At 43.4% G+C, this 20357-nt stretch overlaps 1 protein-coding gene across 4 annotated transcripts in view; it reads left to right on the top strand.

Annotated features, from left to right (window-relative positions):
• The first annotated feature begins 260 nt into the window (after positions 1-260).
• ubr2 (ubiquitin protein ligase E3 component n-recognin 2) overlaps positions 261-20357 on the top strand; it is a 41364-nt gene continuing 21267 nt past the window's right edge. The window contains exons 1-21 of one of the 4 annotated variants that reach the window (XM_031823405.1): positions 261-445; positions 3161-3420; positions 3889-3967; positions 6655-6765; positions 6940-7070; positions 7195-7333; positions 10684-10746; positions 10899-11019; positions 11306-11413; positions 11649-11737; positions 14465-14563; positions 17431-17594; positions 17758-17857; positions 18126-18254; positions 18440-18623; positions 18725-18786; positions 18887-18997; positions 19136-19201; positions 19306-19428; positions 19549-19612; positions 19723-19847. In XM_031823405.1, the coding sequence (XP_031679265.1) occupies positions 362-445; positions 3161-3420; positions 3889-3967; positions 6655-6765; positions 6940-7070; positions 7195-7333; positions 10684-10746; positions 10899-11019; positions 11306-11413; positions 11649-11737; positions 14465-14563; positions 17431-17594; positions 17758-17857; positions 18126-18254; positions 18440-18623; positions 18725-18786; positions 18887-18997; positions 19136-19201; positions 19306-19428; positions 19549-19612; positions 19723-19847 (2412 nt within the window). In that variant the 5' untranslated portion in view covers positions 261-361. Of the gene's footprint in view, positions 446-3160; positions 3421-3888; positions 3968-6654; positions 6766-6939; positions 7071-7194; positions 7334-10683; positions 10747-10898; positions 11020-11305; positions 11414-11648; positions 11738-14274; positions 14374-14464; positions 14564-17430; positions 17595-17757; positions 17858-18125; positions 18255-18439; positions 18624-18724; positions 18787-18886; positions 18998-19135; positions 19202-19305; positions 19429-19548; positions 19613-19722; positions 19848-20357 lie in introns of all 4 variants that reach the window. The other 3 variants (XM_020481575.2, XM_020481576.2, XM_020481577.2) reach the window with 3 other exon arrangements.

Below are 20357 nucleotides of genomic sequence, written 5' to 3'. Positions count from 1 at the left end.
CTGTCTGGCATTAGATACATGCTCAACATTATTGTACAGTGTAAATAAAGGTTTTGCACATATTTTGTCATGACTTTATGGAGTATGTCACTACAATCACCATCAGAATATTAATGATGAATATTTTGATTCTGATATTACAACTACTAGTATGTAGGCTACTACAGTCTGTCTCCTGTCCCCAGTGCACCTTAGAAAAAAGTCCCCTCGGCTGGGCTGTTCCCTGACCACGTTGTGTCATCGTTGATCCTACAGCCTCTCATTTTCCATTAGTCAGCTTTAAAGTTTCCCTACTCTCTCGTCCGCACTACGAACGGCTGATATCCGTTTCCTTCCACACTGGACGGACTAGCTAGCGAAGATGGCGGCGGCAGAATCTGATCGTGAAGTACCGTCTGCTCTGTGTACCGAATTCCTGAATTTCTCTGCCAAGGACACAGCTTCGGTATGTGACAGTTTCCATGTGTGTATATATTTGATGTGATGTGTCTTATCAAAGGGTGCAGAGCGCACCAATTCCATCGACTATATTCATTTCTATATTTTTCCATCTCGACCTGTTTTTCTTCAATGCGATGATGATGATGGCCTAGGCTACAGTACGGGAGCATAGCTAATGCTAACTGGCGTTCTAGAAAATGGCATTAGCTAACCTACGGCATTGCATAACTGTAATGTATTGATTGGAATCGATACTACACCAGCTATGTTATATTGGTAGGAATGTGTCCAGGATTATTTTAAACAATACTAACTAACGTTATAGGCTAGGGTCACTTGGCAGACAGTATTTTTGGTATTGCCGGCCAACAATTTGTTAGCCGCACTGTCTGAACGTCAAGCAGTTGTTGTTCCATAACTAGCAGCAGTAGTTAGCTATTCTGTACAACTTGCGTACCAACAAACCCGCAATATCTGTTGTTGAGAATTAACCTTATTCGCTCCGTGAAACCCGCCCTGTTAACGTTAATGTTAACACAACCAGTTGGGGAGAGTGGGGTATAGTTGGGGAGAGCTCAGCCGTTATGCCTGGGTCACACCGACAGTGTTAGCGCAAAATAGTACACAGCAACCACTCGATATGTGTGCAACAAAAGTTCAACATTTATCTTCTGTTACCATTTCTGTCTAACCGTCTTCGCATACGTTCGATAAATACAGCCTATTCACCACACACAACGCACTAAAACTGCCAATGTTGCAAGGCAAACGGTATCGTTCCATTGGAAATGAATGTACTTCTGGTTTCCCAAAGCATAAACTCTGTCGGTGTGATGGAGGCGTTAACCAGCTAGCATCGTAGCCCCCTGATCAGACCAACAGCGTTTTGCTTCAATTCTGCATAATACATTCTGCAGGCAAACTTTTTTTCATGATGTAATCCAAAATTGTTGCTGGATGTGCAACAAAAGTTCAACATTCAACTTTTGCTACTATTTCTGTCAATTTAATGCATACATTGAATGAATGAATGTACCCCACAAAACAAAGAACGCACTGCAACTGCCTCTGCAATCACAGCATTACTTTGGAAATGAATGTACTTCTGTTGTACCAAAACGCAAATATGCTGTCCATCTGATCGAGGGGTAGTGATGCCAGGTTACAGAAAAGCTTGAATTTAGCTATTTGCACAAACCTAGCTAACTAGCTAGTTATGAATTCTACCTACTAGTCACATATTGTTATTAACAGTAAAACAGATGTTTTCCATTACCCATGGCCCATCCAGTGTGATACAGCACTTGTTGATTGCGAATACCTCCCTAGCTAGCCAGAATGTATTGCAAATGTATCAAATAGCCAATAGTGTCCTTGTACTTGGGCCTTCAGTAGCTCTGGTGTCAATCACTACCAACAGATGTGAGAACAATCCATAACAAAAGCGTCTAATTCTAAATATGCTAAACATTCTGTTGATCACACTAAACGAAATATCAACTTCAGTGGTCTTTCATTTCCCTATTACACTCAGCCTAAGACTACATGTTGTCTACATGTGACATCTGCCCCCCTGCAGGCTATATACCAGGCTAAGAGCTCACTCTCCACATATGACGCAACATGCCATGTACTAGATGTGACTGTGCTAGTTTATCACTGTCATTTGATTAATTATTATTTGCTAGGATTGACTTTAAGGGTTCCCCTATTGCCTGGGGCAAGTGAACTGAGCATTCATGGAAGTTGAGCCTGCTCCGAGGTTGCCCCATTGGGCAGGTGATTATATATATTTTTTAGATATATTGATAACGACCTACAATGCAAAGAATTCCAGTAGTCTGGTCTTTCTCGTTCCTCCCGTGTATAGGTAAAAATAGCTACTATTTCATGCAAGAGATTCAGTGATTGTCAGGAATTGTGGGTTGACAATTAGGCTGTTATTTTTTATAGAGCCCGACCGACGTTATCGGACTATATTGGCCTTTTACCGCTATATCAGTATCAGATGATTTTTCCACTGATAACCGATATTCAATAAATAAGATGAAAAAATGGAATCTCATACTAATCTGAACACTTGTGGTCATTCTCATGATGTCCTTTAATTTAACAACATAAGAAATCAACATTTTTAAGATTTTTCTTGGACAGTTGTTGTTTTGGGTGGAAATTTGAGAATTTGAGATGGAAAAAAGTATATTGGCAGATACATCGGCAAGTTTTGTCCCCCCCAAAAATTGGAATTGGTATCAGACCCCAAAAAACATAAAGGTTGGGCTCTAATATAGAACGGGAGTGAGTGACTCGCTTGTTCAAAGCAGCAAGCCCCAGCAAAACAGTCAAAGGGGCATGCCAGATACTTTCATTAAAGGAAACATGAGGCAATTGCACTTACTGACCACGGTTTTAACCTCCTAATAAGGTGACCATGTAGAATGTGCAGCTCACGCCGATGCAACCAGTATGATTTAAAAAGTCAAAGGGCCACAAAATGTGACTAAATGGTCGCAGTCTGGAGCCCTGGCTATAGGCTAACATATGTATGTTCATCGTTCAAGATTCAGCTCTGCTCATCATACAATAAAGACCACCCCATATAACTAAGTCAAATTCAAAGAAGTTGGACCTGGACTGTGTTCAATGTCCTGAGGTCTGAAAAGCTAACAACAGGTTTGTTGTCATGTTCATGTCTCACTGTTAACCCCCCTCTACACAGAAATGGCTCCAAGTGACCGACCTGTACAAGGAGGTATACCAGCACCTGGCCCGCTATGTACCCAAGATCTACTGCCTGGGGCCCAACCTGAACCCCCAGAGTGAGGACCTGCTGGCCCAGCTGCTGCTGCAAGCCCCTCTAGAGTGGTACCTGTGTGGGGAGGACCCTTCCACGGGCCTTGCCAAGCTGGAGCAGAACAACCAGCCATCACAGCTCTGTGGACACGTCTTCAGAGTAGGAGAGCCCACCTACTCATGCAGGTGGGGGTAGTTGAGCTCTCGTTAGACAGACAGAAAGACAGACACACATACGTATGCTAGCTGTCCTTTCCTGTGAATTGGGTCAGGTTGGTCCTGTGTTAACTCTCAGGTCAAACCGTAAGCTTCCTGGTAATTGGTGCTGTCTCGATAAGGTCGAGGTCACTTCCGTTTACAGGATCAGCTTGACCATACTAGCTAATTCCATACACACCCATACACACCCAAGTGTGTGTTCAATGGAAAGCCATTGCAATGCACTCCCATGCTTATTGTACTGTATGTGCCTAATTGAACATCCATTCCATGAGTATTGTTTCTATTTTTCCTGAACAACTCCTCCTTTGTATTGGCATTGAGTAAGAGGGTAGCATGGGATCAAGACATGACCTGGTGGAACTCTGGAAGACAATGTTAGGTACTGTTGCTGTCCCTCCTGCTTCTCTCACAATCTAGCTCTCTCTCCTGCAGGGAATGTGCTGCAGACCCCACCTGTGTGCTTTGTATGCAGTGTTTCCTGGGCAGTGTGCATAAAGAACATCGCTACAGGGTAAGAAGGACCACACAACCTCTATCATACACTCAAGGGTTCAGTATAAGCAGGCCAACAGCCCAAACAATGGCTAGTAGTGCTGAGCCATTAACTGTCATTTTGTTTATGAAACAACTAATTGACCCACGTTGGTTCAATAACTTGATTTCCATTTATTTAAAAAAATATATATTTGTGAGCCCAACGTGCCGTTTCTCTACAGAGAAATCATTCACGAGAGAAGTCGAGAACTATGTGGGACTCTGGGCGGAAGGGAGTTGTAGTTTTCACTAAGCAAATATTCAACCTAGTTCACCGCATAGCCCTGGTAATTAACAACAATTCCCATAATCCATTGCGCCTGTTTTTTACAGCTCGGACAGACGGATCAGAGAGGAAGAGGCAAAGCGAGAGGTTTCACTCAAGCCAAAATCTGTCCAAAATAAATAAGCCCAATACATTTCTATGGCTTATTTTGGACCTAAGCTTGTCACCTGCCTTTGGGACAATGACTTCCATTGTTAGGGCAGAGGCATGAGTATCTCATCATTATATACAACTCTTTGGATGGATACACTTTTACGCCTGCTACGTTAGGTTATATGCACACAGACCGCATGAGAGAGAAATGTACACAACGACGAGAGGGACAGAGACAGTTTGTGAAATAATGCCTTATTTACTTTGAAGAGCTAGTCAAATGTATTTGGCAGACAGCTCTGCAGCATACTTAGGCAGGCCAGCGAAATAGGATGACTAAAGACAGTACATTATGTAATATACACAACTGAAATATTATATTTCATAGTAATTTCCTAATTTCTTCTTTTGATGTCTACCCAATGTGGACCTGACACAGACAATGGAATATTTTAAATGTTTTGGCAATTGAATGTTCACTCTTTTTGACTTTGGAATATCCATTAAAAGCTCTAACATTGTAATATAATTATTTCATAATAAAAATAGTAATAACCTAAAAACATGATTATAAAAAAAATCGGCCAAAACGGAACCGACCTCAAAAAGCACAAATCACTCAGCACTACTGCCTAGGTTTCAGTAGAAGTGCTGAATGGGTAGGTAAGTGAGTGGGTGATTGCCATGAGATGGGTCATCCAGTTGCTGCTCTGAATCCAGGCTGAGGATCAGGCAGGCTAATCCCATTTGGGCCTAGCCTGGCTTGCCACTCTCCTGCCATGTGAGTCTCAGGATGGGTGCACCTATCCTCCTCAGGTCTCAAGCTCTGTTCACCCAAGAGTAGGTGCAAGTTGCCCCTAACCACTGATACAGGGTCAGGTATATACTGTAGTTTTTAGGCCTACTAACAGTTAAGGTTAGGATTGGGGGGTAGGGTGAAATGATCTGTGGAAAATATGACCTTGAGTGCTTACTTATGCATTCTGGTTTTGTCTTACTCCTCTTTGTTTGTGTTCTAGAACATTCTAAAACACTACTTCAGGGCAGGAAGATGTATGTACAGTTGAATTCAGAAGTTTACATGCACTTATGTTGGAGTCATTAACTCGTTTTTCATCCACTCCACAAATTTCTTGTTAACAAACTATAGTTTTTGCAAGTCTGTTAGGACATCTACTTTGTGCATGACACACGTCATTTTTCTAACAATTGGTTACAAACAGATTATTTCACTTACAATTCACTGTATCACAATTCCAGTGGGTCAGAAGTTTACAGACAATAAGTTGACTGTGCCTTTAAACAGCTTGGAAAATTCCAGAAAATGATGTCATGGCTTTAGAAGCTTCTGAAAGGTTAATTGACATCATTTTAGTCAATTGGAGATGTAGATGTATTTCAAGGCCTATCTTCAAACTCAGTGCCTCTTTGCTTGACATCATGGGAAAATCAAAATAAATCAGCCAAGACCTCAAAGAAAATTGCAGACCTCCACAAGTCTGGTTCATCTTTGGGAGCAATTTCCAAATGCCTGAAGGTACCACGTTCATCTGTACAAACAATAGTACGCAAGTATAAACACCATAGGACCACGCAGCCGTCATCCCGCTCAGGAAGGAGACGCATTCTGTCTCCTAGAGATGAATGTACTTTGGTGCGAAAAGTGCAAATCAATCCCAGAACAACAGCAAAGGACCTTGTGAAGATGCTGGAGGAAACAGGTACAAAAGTATCTATATCCACAGTAAAACGAGTCCTATATCGAGATAACCTGAAAGGCCGCTCAGCAAGGAAGCTGCTCCAAAACGGCCATAAAAAAGCCAGACTACGGTTTGCAACTGCACGTGGGGACAAAGATTGTACTTTTTGGAGAAATGGGTCTTCCCAATGGACAATGACCCCAAGCATACTTCCAAAGTTGTGGCAAAATGGCTTAAGGACAACAAAGTAAAGCTATTGGAGTGGCCATCACAAAGCCCTGACCTCAATTCTATAGAAAATTTGTGGGCAGAACTGAAAACGTGTGTGTGAGCAAGGAGGCCTACAAACCCGCTCTGTCAGGAGAAATGGGCCAAAATTCACCCAACTTATTGTGGGAAGCTTGTGGAAGGCTACCTGAAATGTTTGACCCAAGTTAAACAATTTAAAGGCAATGCAGGGGATGTAGAAGGTGGTCATTGTTGTCGTCTTCCAAATATAAACCATCCAGAAGCTTCTCTGTCTGCTGCGTATGACTGTGTACATGTACTTGTGTTGTCTTGCCTCACATATCGTCTCCCCTTCAGATGACGACCTCTGGGGGAGGGGGTTTCTGTGATTGTGGAGACACAGAGGCCTGGAAGAAGGGCCCTTACTGTCAGAAACATGAGCCCAACATCAGTGACTCTTGTCAGGAGGTGAGCAGCTCTCAGCCATTGTGACTGTAAATCGTCTCATTCACATCTAATAAAAGTACACCGTTCATTCGCTGCTATTACTACACATTATGTTACAAGTTGTTACAGGTTGCTAATTGCCACTTTAATCATTCTTTGAGGATGACACAACATTGTTTGATTGTGTATCTGCAGGATCCCCTGGCCCACCTGTCAACAGACATGATTGCCCGCTGCTATAATGTCTTCGCTATTGTGCTGAAATACGCCGTGGACATGCTCACCTGGGACAAGGAGGACGAGCTGCCCCCGGGCCTAGAGCCTCCGTACGTACACACCCGCACACAGGAAGTCATTTGTGATTCCATGTCACGTTCTTGCTGGTCGTCATGACAACAAAATGGTTTTCATCTCTAGCCAGTTGATATTCACGTCTTTTTGATTTGTCAGAGACCGAGGTGACACCTATTACTGCATGCTCTTCAATGACGAGGTCCACACCTACGAGCAAGTCATCTACACCCTCCAGAAGGCTGTCAACTGCACCCAGAAAGAAGCAGTCAGCTTTGCCACCACAGTAGACAGAGATGTGAGTGTGTTAATGACTAACGGCTTCATATTAGTGATGGTGGGGGGGGCATTTATAGTTACATATTGCAATATTATATCTATATTTGACTCCAGGTATTAATTAGTTAAACATTATTTTACTACTGTAAGTAGTAGTGATGCACCGACATGACATTTTTGTCCGATACCGATAACCAATATTTAAAATTTTAGCCGGCCTTTTAAGCATTCTAGTACAGTTAAATAGTTGATACAAGGTGTCATATGTTCAGTTAGGAACAGATTGTTTAATAACATGTCATTGAGAGAAATGACAACCATTCATGTATTTTATTAGGACAACAGATATTCATGACACAAATAGTTTAGCTGCCCCGCATTACGAAGATGGTTAAGGTGTTGGTGGCTCTTCTCACTATCCAATCTTGACTCTATGGAGAAACTTAAAACTGCTTTGAAAGAATTATTGGTTGAAACTAAAATGCAGTTCATTTTAGCTTTAACTGCTTGAAAATATGACTGTCTCTAGGCTGTCCTGAACTGCTATAAATGGCACAACTTCAGCTTTTCAAATGTGCTCAGCTGACTTGACTAGTAAAATGAGAGCAAATTTACAACACATCTCATCTTTCATTTAGGAAATAAAAAATAAATAAACAAAAGAACAAAACTGCTTAGTTTTAAATGAAATGAAAATCTTGACTTATACCAGCCATGAAAAAACAATGGTGACTATAGATGACTGGGCTACAATATGACTGCCCATTTAGGGGGAGGTTTTTCTTCACAAAGAGGACCTGCTCGAGAGAGTCCGTTTCTTTTTCCATCTACAATGTGTGAAGCTGCACTGAAAAGGTGCTCACTGTCGGCACTAGTACAGGGAAGCACCAAGATGCCTTGTTACTTCTCCAGTATCCAAGTGCATCTTCATTCCTGGTAATGGTAGGTTCTGTCAGGTATGCTAGTATCTGCAAATAATGAGAAAGGGGGTTTGTACATTAAATACAACATATTGCATTATTCCTACATTCCAAATAGATCAACATTGGCAAATGATGGCCGATGTAGTAACAGAAAATGACAATACAACGTGTCTCTCTCTGAGACACACACACACACACACTGACCAAAAAGTTATTTTGTTGGAATTTCCGTATGTCTCCATTACCAGAAAAACAATCAAAACCAATTTCTTTCAATTACTTGCTGTGCTGTTTTGTTGTTCAGTCGTTTCATTCTCAAGCAGGATTTCATCATGCATGTCAAGCAGGGAAGTTTTAGCTCCGTCTGTCCGTGGCTTCTTCTGTCGCGGGTCCTCTTCCTTGGTGCGCATTGTCACTGTGTCTGTTTCCATCTTGTCCAGCGGTGTATGTAACATTTCACATAAATCCTGTTTTTTTTTGTTGTCCGCATCGAAGTAGCGGTCCTTGTACCTAGCATCGAGCATGGTGGTGACACAGTAAAGAGGCTCAAAGAGAATACCACTGAATCGCTTGTTCACAGCCTCTAGTAGAGTACTTTTGCAACTTTTAACCGCACAGTCTGTGTCGGCAGTTTTGTTGAGCCCGTGTTTCAATGCCATGACAGAGGGTATCACGTCTGCTGCCAACGTAGTTGAAGAGCTTATTTCTCGAATCAGTCGTTCGAATGGAGCTCGGAGTGTGATCATGTTTTCAATGAGAGTCCACTGGTTTGTACTGATTGTTGCAGGTAACTCATAGTCGGCTGTGTACGCGCCAAGTTCTCGTTTTTGTTCCAGCAGGCTCTCCGTCATGTAAAAAGTACTGTTCCATCTGGTGGAAATGTCTTGCTTAAGCCTTTTCGTTTTTACTATAAGCTGTTCCTGTATTGCTTGCAGCCGGCTACATGCTAGCTGTGAGTGTTTTAAAATGACCCACTATCTTCCTACCTGTTGCCACTGTCAGATATGCTGCGTTGGTCCAAAACACCTTCGTTCACAGCCAGTTGCAGCATGTGTGCTATGCATGGAAAACTGGTGACTCTGCATTCTTCCAAAGCATTTGTCATGTGCATTATCAGGTAGCACAGTGTGTACTTTGTTCCAAACATGTTCTCAAATGCCATTGAAATGGCAGCAGCGGTATGAGAACCAGCACATTCTTGAGTATGCAATACGTCTTTCCTCAGTACGAAGTCCTCGTCGACCCACTGTGCTGTCAGACTACGCATGCTCATGGGGTTGACATCGCTGGTCCAAATGTCAGTCGTGAAGCTAATAGCAGTGACGCTCATGGATGTGCGTTTCAACAATACTGTGTAACTCCATTAGGGCTACATCTGAAAAATAGCGCCTACTTGGTAGTTTGTACCGGGGCTCGAGGTGCTCGACCAGTCGACGAAAGCCAACATCATCCACGACAGAGAACGGTTGATTGTCAAGGCCATTATCTTGGCGTTAATTGATTTCGCCTTTGAGTTGTCTCACTGAAATGTTACTCTTACTCTTTCAAATGACTGCTCGACTTGAACGTGTTTAGTTGTTGGAAGTGTGCGCTTAGTTTTTTTTCTGCTTTTGTTCTAAGTAGTCGCTGAACATCTGGGTGGGGATGCACTCTCAAATGAGTAATTAGGTTTGTGGTATTGAAGGATTTCACTTTCTCCCCTCGGGAAATAAGAGCAGCACAAACATTGCATATGGCCTTTTTGTTATCTTCCTTTGACACTTGAAAAATAGATCCACACAGCAGACATTGTGGGCGAGGTTAGGAATGCTGTTGCACGTGTAGCGCTGTATTTTTCGTTGCATCATTACGTCATCTACCTACGTTATATAGGTATGCACGTCATCTACCTACGTTGTATAGGTATGCACGTCATCTACCTACGTTGTATAGGTATGCACGTCATCTACCTACGTTGTATAGGTATGCACGTCAGCTTTGACATCGGTTTTGAACATCGGCGTTAAACTAGACAGAGCCGATGTTGGTATTTTCTAGCTAATATCGTCCGATTCCGATATGCTTAACAATATTTTGTGCATCCCTAGCAGGTAGGGTTAGCTAGCACTAGTCGGCTGGCTGTACAGCCTCAAACGCGGAGCACAATTGGCCTAGCGTCATCCGGGTTTGGACGGTCTAGGCCGTCATTGTAAATAAGAATTTGTTCTTAGCTGGCTTGCCTAGTTAAGTAAAATGTAAAAAATATTGAGCAATATATTTGGAACATTACAATAAAATCGTGGTATCCTATCGCTATATATATATATATAAATATAATTGTGAGAATCGCAGTACATATCGCATCGGCACCCAAGTATCGTGATAATATCGTATCGTGAGGTCCTTGGCAATCCCCAGCCATACTTCATATGTGTGTAATCATTCTTTTGTATCTTCTGCTATACAGGGAAGGAAATCGGTGCGCTTTGGCGACTTCGCGTTCTGTGAGCAGGCCAAGTCAGTCATTGTGGTGAGTAGCCTGGCCTGGGGAGCTGGATGTATCTCCATTGAAATTGTCATGAGATGACCGATGCTCACATCCCACCGCAGCCACCAATTAAACCCATGTTATTTTACAGTAATTTTTCATGAGTGTATTAATCTGTGTGTGTGCGTCTGCAGAGGAACACGAGTCGTCAGTCGAAGCCCTTGAGGGTCCAGGTAATGCACTCCTCGGTGGTGGCTCACCAGTGCTTTGCTCTCAAAGCCCTCCACTGGCTGGGCCACGTCATAGGATACTCAGGTCAGCCTCCTTCCTCTTTCCAAGCTGCATGTGAAGTATGTCTAACTGCCGTTGGATTGTACACTCCGTATCCTCTTGAAATATAAAGAATTGAACCTGTAATCTTTTTATTTTTTTGCTTCATAAGTGGTTTATTGGATGAAAAATACGTTTTGGTCACGTCAGTCTTTACTTTTGCTTTTGCTAAAGACCCTCCACACATCCTTGTTTGCTTTGTTTTTGTACCCTTGTGTGTGTGTCTGCCTGAGGCCCATTGACAGCACTTGTGTATGATCTGTGTGTGTAGACGCTCTGAGGAGGATCCTGTGTCAGGTGGGCCTGGAGAGAGGGCCAGAGGGAGAGAACTCCTCCCTGGTGGACACACTCATGCTCTGTGACTCCAAGATGTGGAAAGGTGAGGAGGAGGAAATGCGTCCTTTTAGTTCTCCTGCCAGGGCTGGGGACAATTACATTTCAACTCAATAATTGAAAAATCCTCATCGAAAAGTAATGGCAAATGTCTATTTACTTTGAGATTTGATTGAATTGGGATGGCATTGACTGACCCCTCCCCCCTGCAATGCACATAAAACATAAACAGCCTTTCCGTGAGTACTGTTGTTCTAAGTAATACCTGTTTTCCACTCCAGGGGCCAGGAATGTCTACCACCAGCTCTTCATGAGCAGCCTTCTCATGGACCTCAAATACAAGAAGCTATTTGCTATCCAGTTTGCAAAAGTAAGCCTCTTCTTTTGTCCCTTGATTTGAAGGACCAGTATGGCCACCTAATGTAACACCGCTATGTGGAAAGTCACAGTGCATTCTGCATTAGAAGCACTGGAGGCGCTATTGTGAACCTGCGTCTCCAGCTGGCCCCCTTTTTAATGAGGAACTAATGTGTCAACTTCACATCAGCAGGGGCGAGGACTCAATCCTGATCTACATGCATTTGTAGTCGGAAGTTTACATACACTTTAGCCAAGTACATTTAAACCAGTTTTTCACAATTCCTGACATTTAATCCTAGTAACAATTCCCTGTTTTAGGTCAGTTAGGATTACTACTTTATTTTAAGAATGTGAAATGTCAGAATAATAGTAGAGAGAATGATCTATTTCAGCTTTTATTTCTTTCATCACATTCCCAGTGGGTCTGAAGTTTACATACACTCGATTAGTATTTGGTAGCATTGCCTTTAAAATGTTTAACTTGGGTCAAATGTTTCAGGTAGCCTTCCACAAGCTTCCCACAATAAATTGGGTGAATTTTGGCCCATTCAGCCTGACAGAGCTGGTGTAACTGAGTCAGGTTTGTGGGCCTCCTTGCTCACACACGCTTTTTCAGTTCTGCCCACGCATTTTCTATAGGATTGAGGTCAGGGCTTTGTGATGGCCACTCCAATACCTTGACTTTGTTGTCCTTAAGCCATTTTGCCACAACTTTGGAAGTATGCTTGGGGTCATTGTCCATTTGTGAGACCCATTTGCAACCAAGCTTTAACTTCCTGACTGATGTCTTGAGATGTTACTTCAATATATCCACATAATTGTCCTCCCTCATGATGCCATCTATTTTGTGAAGTACATCAGTCCCTCCTGCAGCAAAGCACCCCCACAACATGATTCTGCCACCCCTGTGCTTCACGTTTGGGATGGTGTTCTTTGACTTGCAAGCCTCCCCCTTTTTCCTCCAAACATAACAATGGTCATTATGGCCAAGCAGTTCAATTTGTGTTTCATCAGACCAGAGGACATTTCTCCAAAAAGTACAATCTTTGTCCCCATGTGCAGTTGCAAACTGTGGCTTTTCAGGTTATGTCGATATAGGACTCGTTTTACTGTGGATATAAATACTTTTGTACCTGTTTGCTCCAGCATCTTTACACGGTTCTTTGCTGTTGTTCTGGGATTGATTCTCACTTTTCGCACCAAAGTACGTTCATCTCTAGGAGACTGAACGTGTCTCCTTCCTGAGCGTTACGACGGCTGCGTGGTCCTATGGTGTTTATACCTGCGTACTATTATTTGTACAGATGAACGCAGTACCTTCAGGCATTTGGAAATTGCTCCCAAGGATGAACCTGATTGTGGAGGTCTGCCATTTTTTCTGAGGTCTTGGCTGATTTTCTTTTGATTTTCCCATGATGTCAAGTAAAGAGGCACTGAGTTTGAAGGTAGGCCTTGAAATACATCCACAGGTACACCTCCAATTGACTCAAATGATGCCAATTAGCCTATCAGAAGCTTCTACAGCCATGACATCATTTTCTGGAATTATCCAAGCTGTTAAAAGGCACAGTCAACTTAGTGTATGTAAACTTCTGACCCACTGGAATTGTGATTCAAGTGCAATAATCTGTCTGTAAACAATTGTTGGAAAAATGACTTGTCATGCACACAGTAGATGTCTTAACCAACTTGCCCCCAAAAAAGTTTGCTAACAAGACATTTGTGGAGTGGTTGAAAAACGAGTTTTAATGACTCCATCCTAAGGGTGTGTAAACTTCTGACTTCAACTGTAAGTGCTAGCTCAATGTCTCAAATGTAAATGTATGGTGTAGCTATTGCAGAGAATTGGACACTGTCTTGAATGGAAGTTTGATATAACGGAAGACTGTATTGTGTGAATGTGTTGGCACAAAGCCTCGATGGTGGCACTAACTACATCACATCCTTTAACCAGTCCTCCTGGGTGGATTTCCTCTCAGCCTGCTTGGCGTGTAACTCAGGCCCACACACTCCCGGTCCCTGTCTGACTCCAAAGGCCGCTCTTCTCTCTCTCTCTCACACACACACACACTCGGAGCCAAGGCTCTACAGGTCTTCTGAGCTGAACCTGAGAGCGTAGATATATGCGCTCACTGGGTCGCATGAGCTAAGACTCGAAGCCAGGATGTTGGATAAGATAGGCTGCTCAAAATCTTACGTGGAGGAGTATTTAACCCTAACTTTGATTGGACACAATTGGCCTGATGCTCTTCTGGGATTCTATGTCTATGCATTCAGAGACCTGGGTGGTCAAGGGCAGGAGGGCTTCAGAAGCTTAACGGGGAGAAGGATGAAGTTGCCCTTAGACATTGATCTGAGGTCAGTTTTGCTTTCCTCCTCCCAAATGGTTAAGGTTTTTCAATTTGGGGAGTAAGCTGATCCTAGATCTGTGTCTAGGGGTTACTTCTCCCTGGAACTTAGAATTGAATTTGGGGGGGGGGGGGGTGAGGAGAGGGAAAGGGGCCCACGCCCTTTGACCAGGAGGTGAATGTCCCCCTTGTCGTTTAGAATTACCGGCGCCTCCAGACAGATTTTATGGAGGATGATCACGAGCGTGTAGTGTCAGTGACCTCTCTGTCAGTTCAGCTCTTCACCGTCCCCACCATGGTGAGTAACCCCAACCCCACGCCTGACCACACACCTCTCAACACACACACCTTCTCTTCTTCTCTTGTCTTCCCCATGCCAACACCATTAGAATTATGAGCGCTTGCAGAGCGACTATGTGAAAGATGACCACGACAGGGAGTTCTCAGTCACTGACCTCTCCGTGCAAATGTTCACAGTGCCCTCCCTGGTGAGTACGGGCGGCAGGGTCGGGGTGAGATAAGATAGTACCATCCGAGATGGGACGCATGCTGACAACCTCAGGGATCTTAGACTTAGTATGGATGATGTCACGTCCATAGAGAGAAAGTATGGCCATCTAAGTCAGGGGTTCCCAAACTTTTTCACTCGGGGGAGGGGGGCCCTTCCAGCATTGGGGAACATCCCTCCCCTTCTGCGCGCGCTCACACACACACATGCCACGTCTATTTCTGTGGGCACAAGCACTGTTCATGACACAAACTGTTCACACCTTTTTGGTGGAGAGAATTTTGGAAGTTTTTAAAGCTTATTTCCTGCAATTCTACACATTTAGTCATGGGGTGCATATACATTTTGCCATTTTAAAAGCACATTTTCTTGCCATGTCTAATGTGTATTCAAAATCAATTGGCTAAAAAAACATTAGCTGACATGGGCTAGTTGATCTGCACATTTCTGACAAGTTATAAATAGCTCTCTAAGGTATGCAACGACTGACATGACAAGAGGAACTGATGATGACTACCCAATTTTGAAATTGCACCTTGTGCATTCTACTATTAACATTTTCAAGAGTAAGTTTAAAGCTGGACTAGGGCTGTGGCAGTCATGACATTTTGTCATGATATGAAGAAAATGTTCTATTTCACAAGAACAGAATTGTCCATATCCGTCTATGCCATATGGCTGTGGGCTACACTAGTTCGTTTAGCAGACAAGATTTGCTTGGAATTCCGTGGCAATATTTTATAGTATGAGGAATACAAATGAACATAGCTGAATAAAATAGAAAGGATATTTTCTCCAAGCGATTTGAGGGAGCGTGCACATGCGGTTCTTCTGTGTTGAGCAGTTAACAAAGAAATAGTTACTCTTATGAAAAGCTGCATGAAACTTCAAATTTCGATGTTAGAAGAACTGACCCCATTTAGCCTACTTTTCGTCAGCCAATGAGTATGAGTAGGCCTAATTAACAGCAAAAGCACCAGCCTGTGTCGAATGCTATCCCCCATAGTACAAGAGTTTATCTATTCTATTGTCCTTCAGTGCAAGAAATTAATATTCCAAACGTGGGATGTGATGGATCCCAAATTAATACAACCACTAGCATCACAAAAACGTTTAAAAGCAATGAGGCTGATGCAACAGATCAGAATGTTTAGCTTAAAATGTTGATAAACTATTAGGCTATTTCTTCACATTATGAGAGCATGAATGCGCACACTGTAGTAGGTTATAAGCGGGAATTTTCCAAAATACAATCAATTAGCGGCAAACCGCTGTTCTCTAAAGTGACCGGAAATGTGATTATGCATGTAATGCTTACTTATAAAGGTGAAAATTATCTCCCCCAAACTTGAAACTCACGTGCCGCCTATGTATGCCAGTTAGGCTCTACACCGGTTGTAAAGCAGATTAATGTGCTTAATTTTAAGAAGTTATTTGGCCACTTTACAAAACATATAGGCCTATGGGCTAGGCTACATGAGGTGTGGGACTGATTTGAGAAAGTCAACAAAGGCATACTCTGTTTCTTGCCTTACTGCACACAAGCTGGGCATCATTCACAAGTGTTAATATATCGTTCATAAGTGATAGGCTAATATTGTCACCAATCAAACTATTCTTAATTTAATGTTGTCTTTACATATAGAGAATAATATATGTGTGAAATTAGTTTTGATTTAGAACGGACCATGATTATGCACCTGTCTCGGAACAGGGGGCATGGGAAATAATAAAAGATGCACTTAAATAGTACTCTGTTCCCATGGTTCATTTTCATGCCAGCCAGGTAGGTGATGCTCCTTTTGTAAACAAAGTAGTGTGCTTAATATTAGGAATGTTGAAAAATAAATATAGTAGGCCTAGTCTTTAGAAAGCTGATGGGATCCTCCTCTTTTTAATAGAGGCCATCAACTGTTTTCTCATGCAATTGCATAGCCTATAGAAATGTTGAGCAGCATCAGAGCTTGGAGAAGCCTATTCTATTTACCATGACTAAAAGGCCACATGGAATTTGACTGTGGTCATGACTCGTGACTGCCTGTGGTGGTAATACAATCATCGTAATAGCCCTAAACCGGACTGAGTTCCCCGCCGACCCTACAGTTTGGGAACCACTGATCTAAATCATGAGTGTCATCTTAGTTATGTTCCGAATATCTCCATTCTCAACATTGATTCTTTGAAATGGGTGTGGCATGCTATACTGACGTTAGATTTTGTGATTTTTCTTAACGACATTATCCAGTCAGCATCCCATTTCATGTCATAATAACTATACCCATGTCATAGAATATTAAAGAATTGTATGCTATTCCAATTGTATGCTGTAGTGTAATTTAAAGTAACTGTCCAGTGTTTTCAGATTTCAATCACCTATACTTAATACAAATATGAGTGTACATGGTTTTCCTTCTAGAAAATGGTAATGAAGTATGTTTTTAAAAAAAAAGTTGAATTTCTTTGTTGGATTGGTCTGGGTGTATACCGGTCATTAAAAATATTTGCCCGAGTAGACTACTGATTGGCCAGCTGCTCCTTCTCAGGAAGATGGCATCTTCCTCTGAAGAAATGGCAAGCATTTTTAAAAATGGTCTTTTTGAGATACAATGTATCCTTTGGCCACATAGGAGTGAGTATAGGATGAGTCACCAACATTATTTGGGTATGAGTTAATAACAGAACATGAACTTTTAAAAAGTGCAATTTCCACTGGACAGTTACTTTCAGGCTGTAGAATATTGTCACATTTTTACATAGATTTGCTTAGATTGTGTGTAGTAAGGATTTGACTCCAGAATGACTCCTGCTACTTGAGGCCCCCTGAACCTCTTTCTTTCCCCGGCCCAGGCGCGCATGCTGATAACAGAGGAGAACCTGATGACCACAATCATCAGGACTTTTGTGGACCACCTGCGCCATCGTGACCTGCAGGGCCGCTTCCAGTTCGAGCGCTACACTGCCCAGCAGGCCTTCAAGTTCCGCCGCGTACAGAGCCTCATTGGAGACCTCAAGTAAGATGCATGTGTGCGCACGCACACACACACACACACCCTGGGCAATATAACAGTGTGTGTAGATTAGTTGTGTGAGTGTTATACAAAGCCAGCATACTGACCACTGTGGAGTGTGTGTTTCTGAATGGGTTGTAAACGATGTTGCTGTGTGTGTGCGCAGATACGTCCTCATCAGTCGGCCCACAGAGTGGAGTGACCAACTCAGGGAGAAGTTCCTGGAGGGACTCGACACCTTCCTGGAGCTGTTCAAGTGCATGCAGGTAACGACAGGTCACCTTATAGTGGTGGTAGGGGACATAGGGAGTTACAACCCCTCTGGGCATGATTGAGACTGCGCAGCACTATGGAACAGAACAAAAAAGATGGTTGGTTGCCTAGCTAGCCTGAAGGAAAACGTACTTTCACCCGCACAGTTCCTTCACACCAGAGCAGATGGAGGAAATTAGAGTAATTAGATCCATCCCATGTCTCTAGTTAATTTGGGGTAGTGTTGAACAGCATCTGTGCTTTCTGTCTTTCCCACCTCAGGGCATGGACCCTGTGGTGAGGCAGGTGGGCCAGCACATAGAGATGGAGCCTGAGTGGGAGGCAGCCTTCACCCTGCAGATGAAGCTCACACATATCATCTCCATGATGCAGGAGTGGTGCGCCACAGATGTGAGTGACTGGACATATACGTGTGTGTGAGCGCGCTCATATGCACATGAATGTACACACGCTCGCTTTCTCTCACAAACTCACATTCTCAAACGCTTGCTCACACAAACACGCAGCTGCCTTCTCTCACCTGTGGTCCTATTGTTTCTTCCCCTGTGTGTGTGTGTGTGTGCTTGCGCGCACAGGAACGTGTGCTGATTGAAGCCTATAAGAAGTGCCTAACAGCCCTTACACACTGCCACAGTGGCTTCACCGATGGAGAGCAGCCAATCACACTGAGCATGTGTGGACATTCTGTGGACACCATCCGTTACTGCGTGTCTCAAGAGAAAGTCAGCATCCACCTGCCTGTTTCCCGCTTACTTGCAGGTAGGACACACACACACAGCTGAATGACAGACCACTAATGCTTTGATATTGATGAAGAGTCAGCACATTGTTAACATGGTCACTGCTGGTTTTCTGTTTAGGTCTCCACGTTCTCCTCAGTAAGATGGAGGTGGCCTACAGATTCCCTGAGCAGCTTCCACTGGTAAGCATGCAGGAGTGTCTCTGTGTACGGTTGGAACATGTTCAGCTTACCTTTTAGTAAATGTGTGTGTCTTCTAACGAGTCTCTCGTATGGTCCACAGAGTGAGCTGAGCCCCCCCATGCTGATTGAACACCCCCTTCGCTGCCTGGTCCTCTGTGCCCAAGTGCACGCTGGGATGTGGAGGAGAAATGGCTTCTCATTGGTGAATCAGGTAAAATCGCCCCGTCCGCCACCGTATTGCCTTTCTTCCCCCTGCGCTGTATACCAGAACTCTAACACGCGGTGTGTGTGTGTTGCTCTTCTCTTGGTGTTTATAATGAAGAGAGCTCATAGTGTACTCTGGTTGCAGATCTACTACTACCACAATGTCAAGTGCAGAGTGGAGATGTTTGACAAGGACCTTATCATGCTGCAGGTCAGTTTGTTTCAGCTAACAACCTAATGACTCTTAACGGTCAACAACGTGTTACAGGCTTGAACAAGTTTGTGTGTGTACGTCTACGTTTGTGTTTACTCCAGGCTGGAGCTTCCATGATGGATCCCAACCACTTCCTGATGATAGTCCTGAGCCGCTTCGAGCTCTACCACATCTTCAGCTCCGCCGACTGCAGGAAGAGCTACAACAGGGAGAACACCAACAAGGTCTGCTCTCTCACTCACAATGACAACTTCCTTTTGGCTTTTTTTTTTACTCCGTTTGCACTCAGTTTTGGTGTGTGTGTGTCCATCTCTGACTGACCTGACTCCCTACGTCTCTGTTAGGACGTGGTCCAGCAGAACAACACTCTAATAGAGGAGATGCTGCATCTCATCATGATGGTTGTGGGTGAGTGTCCCACTATCATCCGCTCACTAGGACTTGTTGCCTGTTTGACTTGTTTCCTTATGTTAACGACGGCGGTAGTAGTACCTGATGGGTATGTGCGTTTGTCTCAGGTGAACGTTTTGAGGCTGGCGTCGGCCAGGTGGAAGGCTGTGACGAGATCAAGCGGGAGATCATTCACCAGCTGTGTATCAGACCCATGGCCCACAGCGAGCTGGTCAAGGCCCTGCCTGAGAACGTAAGGCTCTGCTTTCTGCCCCTTTCTCTTCCGTCTTTACGTCTCCCACTCTCTTGCTATCTATTTCTCTATCTTAGTTTTTTTTGGGGGGGGGGATGATTCTGACAAACCTATCGGTCTTTTTTTTTAAAAGTCTGTACGGCCAATAGTTTTCTAGACAATCTGAGATCGACTTAAATTTCAGTCATGGGATTTTTTTGTTTGTTACTTTAACCCCAGTGTTATTTTGTCTCTGTTTCACTCCTTTCCTTCTTTCTCGCTCTTACTATATTTCTCTCTCCCTCACTCCCTTTTTCACCACACATAAGTTCAGGCTGACTGCCCGACTGCAGTTTTCACTTGGAATATCTCGTAACGAGTCATAGTCAACGTGACATAAGCTGTCGTGGCATCTGTTTTGATTGCTCCCACAAGTCATAATTTGTACTTGTAGGTAGGGGTGAAGTGATTATATATGTAGATAATAATAAACGGCGAGTAGCAGCATTGTACAAAACAAATGGTGTGGGG

Source organism: Oncorhynchus kisutch, linkage group LG4 (genome assembly GCF_002021735.2).
Source record: "Oncorhynchus kisutch isolate 150728-3 linkage group LG4, Okis_V2, whole genome shotgun sequence".
In the NCBI taxonomy this organism is placed as follows: domain Eukaryota; kingdom Metazoa; phylum Chordata; class Actinopteri; order Salmoniformes; family Salmonidae; genus Oncorhynchus; species Oncorhynchus kisutch.
This window is presented reverse-complemented; position numbering and strand designations above follow the sequence as displayed.